Source organism: Lissotriton helveticus, chromosome 8 (genome assembly GCF_964261635.1).
Source record: "Lissotriton helveticus chromosome 8, aLisHel1.1, whole genome shotgun sequence".
NCBI lineage: Eukaryota > Metazoa > Chordata > Amphibia > Caudata > Salamandridae > Lissotriton > Lissotriton helveticus.
In genome coordinates, this window is record NC_136069.1 from 598605114 (window position 1) to 598619914 (window position 14801).

Consider the following 14801-nt stretch of genomic DNA (forward strand, 5'->3'; position numbering starts at 1 on the left):
TGAAGACTTTGCTCCCCCTCTCCTCCAGGCCCTAGCAGAACGTAACTCCTTCATCCAGCGAGGAACTGACCCAGACATGGCACGCTGTGAGGGGCCATCCTTTGAGAGGTCAAAGGAGGTGGGGGGCCCTACACTTGCTCTCCCTCTGTAGTGTGTGGGTGGCCCGGGACTGGGCCCCAGACGAGAGACCCAGCTGGTTGGGCACCTACCAGAAGACCAAGTTTGATGGAGCCTGGGGGCCTCCCAGATTACACCATAGAGGTCCATTTCTCCAATGTCTGCGTAGGAGGGCTGAGACTCAAGTGGGGCTGGTGGTGTGGTCCTCCTAGGGCAGTCCGCCTGTCGGTCCGTTCCCGGGCTGCGGAAGATGCTGGGCTAGGCCCGGTGTGGTTTGTGGCCTAGGGCGGCCTGTTTCTGTGAGGCCCGGCCTGCAGTGACACATCCCAACATTGCAGAGGCACAGCATGGGATGAGCGGGGCTGCAATGTGGTCACCCCATGGGGGGGGGGGGAAGCTTGTCTCCCGGGCCCCTTCCTCGGCAATCATTACAAAGGATAAATCCTCGGGCCCGCCACTAAGCAGAATATGCTGATTCAGTATACCACTGCCCCAGGAGGGGCCAGTAATGAAGACTGCAGCGGCCCGACTCTGGACAACCCTGCCCTACTTGCTGCAGTCACCCAGGCCCGTGACGCACTGGACGACCAGATCAGCGCGGTCGGCTCTGAAGTCTCCTTCCTAAGACTGGACCTCAGGAAAGCCATCGACTGCATTACTGAGACTGAAACTAAAGTATCGTCCGTCGAAGACACGGTCGCAATACTGCAGCAGAAGGTTAATAAACTCAGTGGTAACGCAGGAGCTGGCCTCCCGGGTGGAGGATGCAGAGGGCCGCGCTTGGCGGAACAACTTGCACCTTATCGGTTTTCCTGCTTTTTGTGGAGACGGCCCATCTGGTGCTCATTTGGAAGCCCGCCCGCACCCCACCCTCCGTGGAACGGCCTCGACCCGTCATTGCCAAACTACTGAACTATGGACTGGACAGTATCCTTCAATACACCATGGACCATAGAGATAAACTAATCTATTACTCTCATGATCTTCTTCTCATGATCTCCTTCGCTGCGGCCACGGAGGAGTCATTTACAAGTCAAAATCTCTTCCTCCTCACCCCAGAGGGGATCTTCTCATGGTCTGCCTCTGCCGGAATCTGATGCCTCACTGGGTACACAAAGAAACCGCCTGAAGGAACCCACCTCCAAAAGACACCGGTCAAGGTCTAACTGGCATTCCCAGGCCCAGGGGGAAGATTCATGACTGTAATGGGAATGGCGCCCTACCATGCGCCCTGGATCCGGAACCTCATTAACTCAGTTTGCATGGTCGCTCCTGGAGAATCACCAGGCTTTGGGGACCCAGATGATGCTCCCTGCACGCTCTGAGCAACCATGGTTAAAGACATTGGTAACCATTTCCGGGAGAGCCCCTTCCATGACAGATACTTAATGTTGGAGGTAGTATTGGAAAGGGGATGAGGGTGGGGGGGGGGGTGTTTTTTCCAGTTAAACAAAAGTTAGCACAGTTCTGACACAGGCACAATAGTACCGTAAACCCTCCACATGCATTTTGCACCTGGCAAAACCCCCCACCCCCACCTGCCCTTAAATACGAATGGCTGCAAATACCGCTAGTACTTTGCCCAGTGAGCTTAACATCATGATGTGGGATGTCCTAAGGGCCCTAGACAAAATCAAGCGGGGATCGGTCTTAAGGCAGACCAGACGACTGGAGGAAGATATCCTCCTCTTACCAGAAACACACCTGATGAGTTAAAAGGCGCCATGTCTGGCTCGCTACGAATATGAATGACCAAGTCTTCCATTCAGGGTTCACCCACATGTCATGTGGTATGGCAGTTCTGATACACCGTAGGGGCCATATAGACTATTTAAAACATGGTCTGACCTAGGCAGAAGGTACACCATTGTCACAGACTTACTATGAGGAATCACTGAGGGTAGGGAGTTTCTATGCTTCCTGGCAAACTATTCCCCAAGCCCCCCCCCCCTTCCCCCCCCCCCCCCCCCCCAGCCGTAGGACAAACATTTGTCAACAAAGTTGCACGCCTATGGGGTGACCAACCTAGCGGTCCTTCAGTAATGGTTGGTGACTGGAATGACGCTATGGATAGATCGATGTCACGAGACGGACCTAGGTCGCCAAACTGGAGAATCTAAACTGCACTATCTAGTGTCCTCTTTGGAATGGTCAGACGCCTGGCGAGCTTATCATCCAGCAGAATCTGGCTTCACCTTCTCAGCAGTACACTGGTCACTCTCTTGATTGGACTACCTGTAAGAAAGTGGCTCTGTACATACTGTCCACAGTCCCCAGAGGTTTGGCAGAGGTTTAAGTTTGATATAACCTTACTCTCTAAAGTGGTAGCGTGGTCGAGCAGTAAGGCAGTATCAGAGGACAGTGTAAAGCATTTGATGTACACACAAGTCCGCAGATGGTCTCACACACTCAAGAACTGAACTCTAGGCCAATTGTTTTGTTTAAAAAAATATATACTTATTTTATTTTAGAACCACAGGTTGATATAAAGATCCTTTCTCAGAATGAGATGCTACAGTTGAATACTTCCAATAAGCAATAGACTTTTGAATGCAATAGATACAGTGGTTGCAATATGCAACACGAACTTAACACAATTATAACATTGAGCTCAACTGGAATTTTAAGCAAACTGCAATATCATTTACTTTACAAACGTTTTTCTTACTCAGGGCTGGATCCTGTTTCCCTGGTGCAACTCCTGTAAAAAGTTGAAGGAAATAGTTTTTGATGTACAGGCCATTTTTAAGGAATATTTGTATGTTGCAAAAATCTACACTTAAAAGAATTTCTGGTAAACACCAGGCAATGTTATCGTAAGGGAGGAAATTCACTTAGCAGGTAAGTTACTTCTGCGTTACTTTTGTAATCCAGTGCTGGACTCCTAGGTTCAGCACTGGGACATCTACTTAAAACCGGTAAGTAATTACGTTTTTGTAGTTTGTACGATTTTTAAAGAATATTCTAGTATTTCAAAAGTTGAAATTCAATTTGCAGGTAAAGTACTATATCGTTACTTTTCTTACTCTGTGCTGGATACCTAGATTCAGCACTGGGACATTTCATGAAAACAATTGAGAAAATGCGTTTCGGTTAATCAGGTGAATTTTAAGGAATATTTTCAGTTTTCAAAAGTCGACACTTAGAAACTTTTTGGGAGAAAAAGTGTCAATGTTATTCAGTGAGGAAAAATGAGTTCTCGGTTTGAAGGTAAGTAATCGGTCTTTTGAGTTAGGGTTCTGGGGTTAGACCCGGGGGTCTCCCAGGGTCAGTGATGCACTGTTGTTGCACCCTCAGCGCCACTCGGGCGGACGGGTGCAGAGTGTTGAGACCCAATGTTATCCTATGGAGGATAGGGGGGCTCAGGTTAGTGGTGCTGGCAAGCAGGTCACAGGGTTGTGGGAGCACAGCTCCTAGGGTTAAGCTCGGGGCACGTTGGGGACCAAGTTAGCACCAAAGGGGCACCCTCAGCGGCGCTAGGGAAGCCGGGTGCAGGGTGTTGTTTTGAGTTCGGGTGCCCTGTTTTCAATGGAGATTCTCCGGGACAAAGAAACACTGTAGGCTCGGGGACGAGGATCTTCCTGGAGCGACCAACACTTCGAGGGTTACGTTGGGATGTAGAGGGTTGGTTAGGCACCGCTGGGTTGGGCACACAAGGCCGTTGGCGTCGGGTGATTTTCTTACCCGCTCTGGTCGCGATAGGGGGGGGGTCCTCTGGATTGAGGCTGCAGGCGTCGTCTGGAGGCTTGAGGCAGGTCAGGGGTCTCCGGATCTCTGGTCAGGATCGCCGGGGGGGACCTCCTCGTGGTGTTTGTTTACTCAAACACGGGCCGGGCACGGTGAGTGCAGAGTGGGCTAGATTTGCGGTTCCTGGTTGGCACCAGAAGCTGCAGTTTAAACCCATCCGGTGTTCACAGGAGAAACAGCCTGGAAAGTGAATGCAGGCAGGTCCTCCGGGGTTTTTAAGGTTGCTGGCCGCTGGACACGTCTGGATTTTGCAGGATTTAGGGGTGTTACAGGTCGGTAAAGGTCTGGGGCCAATGGGTCCCTTCCCTGGGGTGGGTACACCCCTTATTCTGCCACTCTCCAGTGAGAGGGGGGCAGGGTCATTTCCCTGGTTGGCTGGGTCGCCCCATCCTCAAGATGGCGGTGACTCAACTTTGTGCTTCACTTCACCTCCCCCATCTTAGGGGTGGAGTTGGCAGAGGTGGCCACAGCTCTCTTCCTCACTTGGTTTTCCCACTGGTTCTCCCGCCCAAAGTGGGGGGTAGAACCAGTGGGGGCCAGTTGCTGAAAGCAGCAAATGGTCTGGAGAGGTTCACAAAGGCAGCATGCCTTTGAAGCTTCTCCTTCGTGAACCCTTGGCACCTCGTCCCAGGATGTGCATTGTTTCAGGGCCCCAGAGAGCAGCAAGCTCTCGACCCAGGGATCCAGTAACCTGTCTGGTGGTGGCAGCCTAGGCAGCCACTCAGTCTGGTCACTAGGAGCTGGTCGAGTTTCACGGGGCATCTCTAAGATGCCCTCTGTCGTGCATTTTACTTTAAATCCCACACTGGCATCAGTGTGGATTTAAAGTGCTGAGAAGTTTGATACCTAACTTCCCAGTCTTCAGTGCAGCCATTATGGTGCTATGGAGTTGGTAATGACAAATTCCCAGCACCATATACACCTAATGGCAGCACTGCTTTTACAGTGCCCAGGAATCGACCTGGGTACTGTAGGGGTACAGGGATCATGCACCTGTACCCTCAACACTGGCATAGGGCACCCAGCTAGAGGGGTGACTGATGTATGCCAGGGCAGTGTTTTGTGGGCATTGCTCACAGGGATGTATGCCATGTCGACTCTTCACTTTGTTTTGCATCAAGACATGCAGCCTGCCAAGTCGGTGTGCAGGTGTCAGGGTACAGGGCCTCTAAGGGTAGCGCAATAAGTGCTGCGGCCCTTAGAGGTCTTTCATGGTCACAGTGCCCTGGGTACCTGTGGTACCATTTACCAGGGGCTGACCTGTGGCCAGAGGTGCCGATTGGGTTAGTTTTGGGGGGAGAACACAAGCCCAGGGAACCTGATTGGCAGGAACCCCGGGCACACCAGGGAAAAGTGCATCAGTAGTGTGGCAAAACGTGGGGGGGTTACTGCAACAGAAACCCACTTTCCTACACCAACTCTTCCTCCCACACACATACATCCATAGGGCCTAGTCGGTCTCTATCCTGCCCAGTGAGCTCTCAGACCATTCCCTGTCACCCTAAAGCTAAATATAGGGCCTCACAAATCCCCCTTCAGATGGCGAGTGTCACCCTGGCACCTGCTGGACCCAACCTATCAAACTGTCCTCCGGCAGGCGGTTGCGGACTATTTGGAGTCCAATGTCGACACCTCCCCCTCAAGTATAATATTGTGGGAAGCCCTTAAACCCATGATACGGGCGTAGATGTCGGCTACCGTGCATGTAAGAAACACTGCCACCTCACACAGGTAGTGGCCCTTAAAACCGACCAACGTGCCCTGGAAGTAAGGGAGGGCAAGGGCACCAAGGCCAAGCGCTGTCTCCTTCTGACACGGCAAGTGCACCAGCTGATTACAAATTAAGCCCAAGCCATGTGGCAAGCGACCCAATCCAGAATTTATCAATGGGGGATAAATCAATCTAGGATTTTGAATTTCCTATGTCGAGCGGTGCAGTTCACCTGCCCCAGTACCTACAATGCAAAATGCAGAAGGGATCCTGTGTACTACCCCAGGTTCTGTTGCCCAAGAATTTGCATCCTTCTACGGGTCCCTATACACCATAAAGTTAATTATACCGTCAGATCAAAGTAGAGAATTCTTGAGAGATATACCACTGAAGTCATTACCCAAACATATTCGTGAACAGTTCGATGAACCAATTACTGTTGAGGAGCTTGGCGTGGCCTCAACCGGCATACCTTCCGCCTGCGCCCTGGGTCCTAGCGCATTACCGAGTGAATGTCTACGATCTCATATGTCCCAATTAGGCCCACACTTCTTAAACACGCTTCATGAAGCCCTAGAATTACAAATACTTCCTCTTGACTGGCAACATGCCGAAATTGTATAAGTATTGGGGCTGTGACCCCATGTGAGTGTGCTTGTGAACTTTTTATTACCTGCTCAAGCCAAAGGACTGCTGGGCGAGGTGGGACCAGCTGCTGGCTCCTGGGGGTCCCTAAGTGCTGGCCTGCCTTTGCCCAGCTCTACCCTCAGGAACTGGTGACTTAGCACCATGCGAGCACTTCATTTTCATTACCCTAGTGCCAGGTGAAGAGAGGCGTGAAGATTGCTTCTGGGTTTTGCGCTTGAAAGCGCTGTGCAGTGAAGCCTGCTGCATCGTGAAATCCCCCTCAGAAGGAATCCTGGCGTGGGGATTCCTCCATGCCGCCTAGTTGTGGGACGGCCCACCGAAAGTCAGGCAGTCTGCGTTTGATGGTGGGCGGGCCCCCTGCAGCGAGAGAGACGCTGCAAATCCTCGAAGTCAGGCGGGAGCCTACCCCGCGCTCGTGGGCTTCCAGGGCCCCAGAGAGGAAGTCAGGCGGTTGTGACCTGGTTGGGGGCCGGCCGGAGGAAGTGCCGCTGGAGCGGAAGTCAGGCAACCCTGTGATTGGTTCAAGGCGGTGCTCCTGTAGTGCTGAGGAGAGCCCCGCGTGCAGCAAAGACCAAGACTGAGTCTCACAGACTCACCGGACACCGAAGGGACCGTAGCCTCGCTGGCTCCCTGCTGCATCCTTCCTGTTTAACCCGAGAGGAGAGATCTACGGCGGGAGCCACTGTGAGCTCCAGAATCTGGCCCGATTGGCCCTACAAAGAGGAGAAGCCCCAGTGAGTCAGGCTTACAAGGCACACTGTTGGTGCCTGCTTGTTTTCACAGCTGTGCCGCCAGCTGCTGTGTTTGTTGCACAAACACTTTACACATTGCCTCTGGGATAAGCCAGACTGCTCGTGCCAAGTTACCAAGGGAGTGAGCAGGGGTTATCTTCAGCGTCTAACTCCCTTGCCCTGACTAGAGTGGTGGTTTCTGCCTGGCTGTCTCCGCCTCCTGCTGAGAAGCTGGGCCAGAGAGGACCAAATTGGTTTGGACTAGGCACAGACCCTCTCTGCCTGATAAGACAAAGGATTTTGGGCTATAAAAAGTGGGGCTCAAACCCCTAAACTTTAGAACTCTTTTGGACCAAGAAGACTGCCAAGAAGAAGAGCAGGAGAAGCTATGAGGAGGAAATACCACTTTGCTGATTGCTTTTCTGTGTTAGCCTGTAGTGGCTGCTTCTGTCTTGGGCAATGAAAGGACTGGACTGGACTGAACTTTCTTCAACTTCTTTCTTTGAGTATCTCCAAGTGCTTGAGCTAGCGTTTGCCCCCTGTTCAAGAAGTCTCAGGAACAACAAAGACTTAAAGTTATTATGCCATCAGCACTGGAGACTGTGTTTTGTGCTGCAACAGAAGGAAAAGCAACTCGATGCGGTCTACGACGCCACTGCTGACTCAGTGTCCTGAAGGCACCGCAGAGGGCATCGCCGCACCATGACCTTGGTCTCATCGACAACACCATCTGATGCCACCACCAAGCCGCTGCTCGCACTGCAACCTGTGGGCTCCGCACCGCCTCGCTTAATGACACCGCCTTGGTATCCCAGATGACGCAGCTTCAGGCTGACATAGACGCCGCTGCTTGCACCGTGGTTCAAGGGCACCGCTCCGAAGTTACACGACGCACCATCCTCATCATGCACCGCAGCCTTGGCCTGCCTGCGCCATCGACTCCAGTTCGTCAGCTGACGACCGCGCTTCAGCAACAATGACTCTGCCTGCATGTGACGTACCAGCACCGCATCACTTCGCACTGCGACACTGGTCTCACTGACCATGTCGCCTGACGCCACCACCGAGCTGCTGCTCGCACCGCGACCTGAGTGCATTGCACGCTGCACTTTGCACCACAGCAGCCGACGCCAGCGCGCCTGACTTCAACCGCGAGGACTTCGATCTGCAACGCGTGTGACTTCAAGTGCCCGACTACTCCTGCACCGACTTCCGGAACAGACGCCTGCCGGCGCCATGCTTTCGGAGCTCAACGAGAGGCCTCAGACGCCCTACATTTCTAAAGGTACCGTTTTGTGGGTCTTCCCGACACCGTAGTTGGGACGGAGCTATCGACTTCAAGAAACTGGATTGCAAGGTAATTTTGATAACTGAAGATTTCTAAGTACTGTATTATGGATATTTATCGTTTTTGGTCTTGTCTTAAGTATATAAAAAATATTGGATATTTTCCTAAACTGGTGTGGTCTCCTTTTGTAATGCTTACATTGTATTACTGTTTGGTTATGTGCAAATGCTTTACACACTGCCTTCAAGATCAGCCTGACTGCTCGTGCCAAGCTACCAAGGGGGTGAGCAGGGGTTATTTTTAGGAGTGTACCCCCTCATCCTGACTAGAAGGAAGGGTCCCTAGGTGGACAAGGTGCAAACCATTGCCAACTAGAGACCCCATTTATAACAGGTGTGTATTTTATTTTTATACTGGAGAGTAGAGGCTAACATGCACTATTTAAGGGGAGAACCTAAAGTGGACTCGTACCCATAGTAAAGTGTGATTACTAACCTTGCATACCAGGCTATTGTGAGACTTTGTTTGGGGCATGTCATTGTCATCTCTGGGACACAGGCCTTTTGTCCTGAAGGAGTTTGGACACAGCAGTCTCTACTACAAAATAAGTAAAATCCTATGTAACTTGGTTAGTTGTGTGGTTGGTGTGTCTATAGCAATCTAGAGACCGCATGAAGAGTGAACATAGTTTTATGTTTTGGTTACCCTCGAAAACCATTGGTAAAGTTCTCTTATGATGTTACTATGATGTAGATAGCAGTTTATCACAGGCTAAACTATCACCAGCTTTTTTAGGTCGAGCTATTTATAGCTCTGAACTATTGTAGGTGAAACAACCCTCTTGAACAAGCGGATTTCTCCCAATGCATGTTGTGTACTGAAGCGTGAAGCTTCGCCAGGCGCGCGCTAGGCCTCACTCACACCCTATATGCTCGTTCCCTCCCACTCGCTCCCCCGCCCCCCCCCCACCGACTTGAAAGGAAGCCTCGCACACCAACATTTGTCTCACACCACCAGACATCAAAGGCTGCTGCTCCCCCGCCCCCCCACAGCAATGCCCATATGCTCTCGCCTCCTGTCTCTCCTCCCTCTGTCACGCTCTCTTCTTCCCTCCTCTCATTTACTCTCCCTCACACACACGCTTATGTTTCTCCCTCCTTCTCCCCCTCCCATATCCTCTCCCTCCAAGCCCGTGGCCTCTCATTAATGCCCACTTATCTTCCCTTGGCCTGCTGCTTCTTAATCGAGTGCGCTTAATTTACCTCTGATTTTTCTCTCAGTCGCCCTTTCTCTCTCTCTCTCCCTCTTCACAGCCCTCTCTCTCATTAATTTTCCACCGTCTCTGTCTTGTTAATAAGACATGCTGCTGTTTTCTTTCTTTCTACCCTACTTTTCTCTTCTCTAATTTTCTTCTTCCCTTCTATGTTTTCTCTCCCTCGCTAGTCGCTACGCCCTTCACCACCTTTCTTTTTTTCCTTCATCTCATCTTTCATTCTCTGTCTCGTTATCTTTCCCTCGTCTCTCTTTCCTTCCCCTTCCATTTGTGTAATTTCCTCCGGTTTCTTTCGGCCTTCTTTGTGTTTGTTTTTTAGACACGGAAAAAGTGAGTGATTTGCCCTGAATCACAGGGTGCTGCTCAGTTTCAAAATCCGCGGCTCTAGCGTAAGACATCCTACGCTTTTATGCAAGAGAGCAGAATCTACTACAGATTAGACAGGGACTCTTTCCACTTGTCTATGATTTCTGTCGCTCGCTTTCCATTTTTTTCTCCCATGCAATTCAATTTGAGAATGCTTTATTGACAATGCCAGAGCGTTTAGAATTCACAAATAAGGGTATACTTTGCATCCGATTTTAACAGCCCTTTGATGGTGCTTCAAACTGGAAGGTATTTCACATCTTCCTGCCTCCCTTGAGTTCTTATCAAGAAGTAGACTGCTTTGGATTTACGAAAGTGAAGGCTGGTGTCCCCTTTCTGCTTGGTCTCAGACAGGATGTTGAGACGCCTTCCGGGCTGCCTGGCTTCTTGTTATTCTCTCTCTCTCTCTCTCTGTCTGTCTCACTCACTCTCTCTCACTCACTCTCACTCTCTCACTCTCTCTCTCTCACTCACTCTCTCTCTCTCACTCACTCTCTCTCTCTCACTCTCTCTCACTCACTCACTCTCTCTCTCACTCTCTCTCACTCTCTCTCACTCTCTCTCTCACTCTCTCTCTCACTCTCTCACTCTCACTCTCACTCTCACTCTCTCTCACTCTCTCTCACTCTCTCTCACTCTCTCTCTCTGTCTCTCTCTGTCTCTCTCTGTCTCTCTCTGTCTCTCTCTGTCTCTCTCTGTCTCTCTCTGTCTCTTCCCCCCTCCCCTCCAACTCCACCGTATCCCTCAACGCCACCGCACCACTCTGTGCAACTATTCAAGTTGAAGTTGAAAGTTCTTGATAAAGCGCACTGCGACCAAGCGGCTTCCTGGCGCTGGTGTTTGACAAAAGCACACAGAGGCGGACCTAGGGAGATTTAAAGAGGATAAGCTTGGGCAAACAGGTGGTCTTAAGCGCTTTACGGAACTGGGGGTAAACAGTGATGGACCTGATGGTCAGAGGGAGACTGTTCCAGAAGCGGGGGGCTAGAATGGAGAACCTAGTTCCACCAACTCTGGACTTGCGGAAGCGAGGAACATTGAGAAGGACCTGATTGGAGGAGCGGAGGGTACGACTGGGGGTGTAAAGACTGATCAAAGAATTTATGAAAACCGGGGCAGTGCGAGCGCGGGCCATAAAGACTAGGCAACCCATCTTGAAGAGGGTTCTCTGAGGAATGGGGAGCCAATGAAGGGACTTGAGTAGGGGAGTAATGTGATGAAACTTGGGGAGATGGTAAATGAGACGGGCGGCTTGATTCTGGATGGCCTGAAGACGGCGCAGTTCGTAGGCAGGAATGCCCACGTACAGGCTGTTCCCGTAATCTAGACGGGAGAGAATCATAGCCAAAACAATAAGTTTAAGGGCATCAGGGGAAAAGAAACGAGAGATTTTACGGATAATACGGAGGGATAAGAAACAGGATGAAACGACTGAGCTAATCTGGGGATGCATGGATAGGTCCTGGCTGACTTTGATACCCAGAGTCCTAACTGAGGCAGAGGGGACCGGGGAAGGACCAAAGGTGGAGGGCCAAAAGGCAGCAGACCAGGGGCTGGAAGAACCACCTGTCAGGACCAACTGGTTCTAATATGTTCTCTCAATGTTTCAAGATTTATTACAAATGTCACAAAAAGATGTTAATATTTCACTTCTGTTCTTGGATTTTCATCACAATAAAATACACTGAACATAATCTTCCCAAAAGTTAATTTACAAACGTTTAAGCTAATGCCATTATAAATTACAATAACTTTTATCTAAGTATTAATTATTTAAAAAAATAAAAGCCATTGTTATTTGTAATATTAATACATCTAAGTTGTGTAAATGCAACACATATTGCATTAGAAATGCTATAGGCGAAAGTTAAAACTATTGGCATTGTAAATGATAAAGCTATTAATTTCGCTATTTTCAAAACCAACACATAAATAAAATATTTGTCATTTACAATACCAATACCTCAAACTTTCCTAATGAGAGACCTATTGCATTGCAAATGCTTGTTTTATATTGTGACTGGTTTGAGTGTTGTTTTACTGAGCTTATATGGTGTGGGGAGAACGGTTTGTGTTAATGGCACAGTTGAATTGTAAAACTATTTCCGGATTTCTTTGTATATTATTTTTGCAAAGTTACTTTTACTACTTTATATAGTGATCATTTTCTGTCTTCCTTAGTTGGCTGCCAGACCCTTTTGTCCCTGCCAGTGGATTTTAATTTAGCAGCTATATTGGGTAAGTTATATTATAATTAGTTAAAGACATGCTCTCCTGTTTAAAAACTTGACCCATAATATATCCACCTGTTCTTTTCTGAGTTACTTTTTATAAATTTGTATTAGTGATGTATGCTAATTATCCAAAAGTGTTACAGAGCCAAGGTTGAGTACCTACAATCTAGCCTTAGGGCAGAATGCTGATGATCTGCACCATCTCATTGAGGACAGTAGGCGAGACGCATTCTGCATGAAATCTCGTACACTGTCCTGCCACCGGCAGTGTTTAATGACGGTAATTGGAAGATACCGCCTGGGCTGTTCACAAAGGTAGCTTACAGTTGAGAGTAATTTTCATGTGTAAGTTTACTCTTACCTTTTGAGAAATTCTACTATTTTTTGGCCATTAACAAAGTACAAATGTAAAGTTACTCAAAAGTGTAGACTTGCTTGCACATATCCAACGCTTGAAAAAGGGGGTGGAGCGAAACTTACAATTGGAAGTTACTAATGCCAAAAAGAAATCGCAGTAAGTCCACCACCACGAATGTCCAACCACTGATACTGCAGCACCTTTTGATATACAATAATGGGGACAGGAACTTAAAGTTAAACCTCATACGAAATCATGTTAAATGACATGAAATTATTTAAAATAGTTAAAATATAATTAAATACAATGTAATGATAAAAATAGAATATTTAATATTTTGTTATAAAATATTTTACAATTCGTTTTTGAATTAGATAATTTTTATACATTACATTGTAATAGAATATAATTAAATGACTTTTAATTCCACACTTCGCCTTTTGATTAATCTATAATGCCAAAGAATATTATTTTTACTTTAGGAGAAATATTTTTTGGGGTGTAAATTCTGTTTATTCGGCATTATACAGTTATTTCACAACAACAAGGGCAATATACATTAGCACATCTTTGACATATATATATAAACATGCACTTTTTACCAGTAAACAAGCCATAACTGCAAAATACACTATCAAACATCACTTGGTACAGTCTATATATCAATTTGGTGTCCTCCATTATATAAGATAAGAGAAGCAGTCCTAAACCCCAACAATTTCATCAACCTCCCAAAAGCCTTCCATTGTGCTGCATGTCTGCCTAGCACGTACATTCCCTACATCACCCTTCCAAACCTTTCTTCCAAGAGTAACTCATTCACTGTAACTCAGAAGCAGCTGCCAACAATCACACACCACACCACGTTGTGTCCCTGTGCATCAGGAGAGACCCCGCCCCTCCTGCGATTATGTGGTCTGCTTAATCATCTCATCTCTATCCCCATGCATTTACCCTAGTAATGCGGCCCAGCTTTCAGGTCCTCTGCTATATAGCATCTCTGTGACCAAGTTTCATATGGACCTCCTCTGCAATCGCCCACTCCACTACATCTCTATGCCACAGAGTGACAGAGGGGTCTCTTTTACCCATCCATCTAATGGCTGTTCCCGCCAACACTAGGGTGATAAAGTGAGTTAACTTAAATCTAGCAATGCAAGAAACTGTCTTTACTACCAGTTCACATGTTGCATTCCAGTCAGAGGCTTGGATAACTCCTACCCCCATGCCCGCTCTGCCACCGGCTCTGTCTGAACTCTATAAATCCTGAGTGTTCAGGGTGTGTAACTAAGATGTCTAGCCAACATTACAGTATCAAATGCAATGTGGCAGTCACTCAAGGGGTGGTTGGGAATTTGCTCCAAATCTGTCAAGCTGTATGCACCAGTTTTGGGCAGCCGGACTCCGACGGCTCGTCTTCGGGTCCCCAAACTCAGTGGTGGGTTCCAGGCCTTTACCACCGGCGGCTCCAGCCCCAGTTGACCTCACGAAACCTCCTCTGGGGTCTAATCCATTGACTCCACCGCCTCAGGCACCTGTTGGCTCCCCAGCTAGTGTCGACCCCAGCCTCCACCTCGACACGGAGCCGGACCGGTGTCTACAGACGCCGGTACTGGTGCCAACCGGCACTTTTGTGCCAATTTTCTATCCTGGTGATCCCGATATCCCTGAGTGGCAGCCAGGAGAAGGTGAGGAGGACAGGGAGGATTCTGGTGACCCTCTTGTAGACCAACTTGAAGATCTGGACTGGATTGATGAGTTTGGTGAGGCCAGTGGTCTGGACTCATCTCCAGCCCTTGGCATGCTTTCTCCCCCTACCCTGGCTCTAGAGGAGGGAGCCTCCTACACTGTGGTGTTGCTTAGGGCAGCTGAGATTTGGGCCTTGAGCTTCCTACGGTGGCAGTCCGGACTAACCTCCTGACTGAGGTGCTTCAACCAACAGTGGCCTCTTTTCGGAGCCCCTGCTGCCATTCAATGAGGCCCTCACGGACATCCTTCTGTGCACTCAGTCTAACCTGTGGCTAGGATGATTACCCAACACCACCGCCTGGCTCCAGGTGATCCCATTTTCCTCTCCCAACACCCTACCCCTGAGAGCTTGGTTGTCTTAGCCTCTACCACAGAAGGCTTGTTCCCTACTGCTCCTCCAGATGGGGAATCCAAGAAGCTGGAACACCTTGGGAAGAGATGTTTTCTTCCACCAGTTTGGAACTGCGGTCGGTGAACACTGAATGTCTGTTGGGGCGTTATAATCTGTATGAAATACGGTTGAGAAGGTGCTGCCGCAGTGCCCAGAGGAGGCCTGGGCCGCAAACTCTCATGCGGTTG

General features: G+C 49.0%; 1 protein-coding gene across 1 annotated transcript in view; it reads left to right on the forward strand.

Moving 5' to 3' along the window:
- The window catches only part of BORA (BORA aurora kinase A activator), a 411259-nt gene that overhangs the window by 228994 nt on the left and 167464 nt on the right, over positions 1 to 14801 (forward strand). Inside the window, 1 exon segment of the mRNA XM_078657420.1 lies at positions 12063 to 12119. Coding sequence (XP_078513546.1) covers positions 12063 to 12119 — 57 coding nt within the window.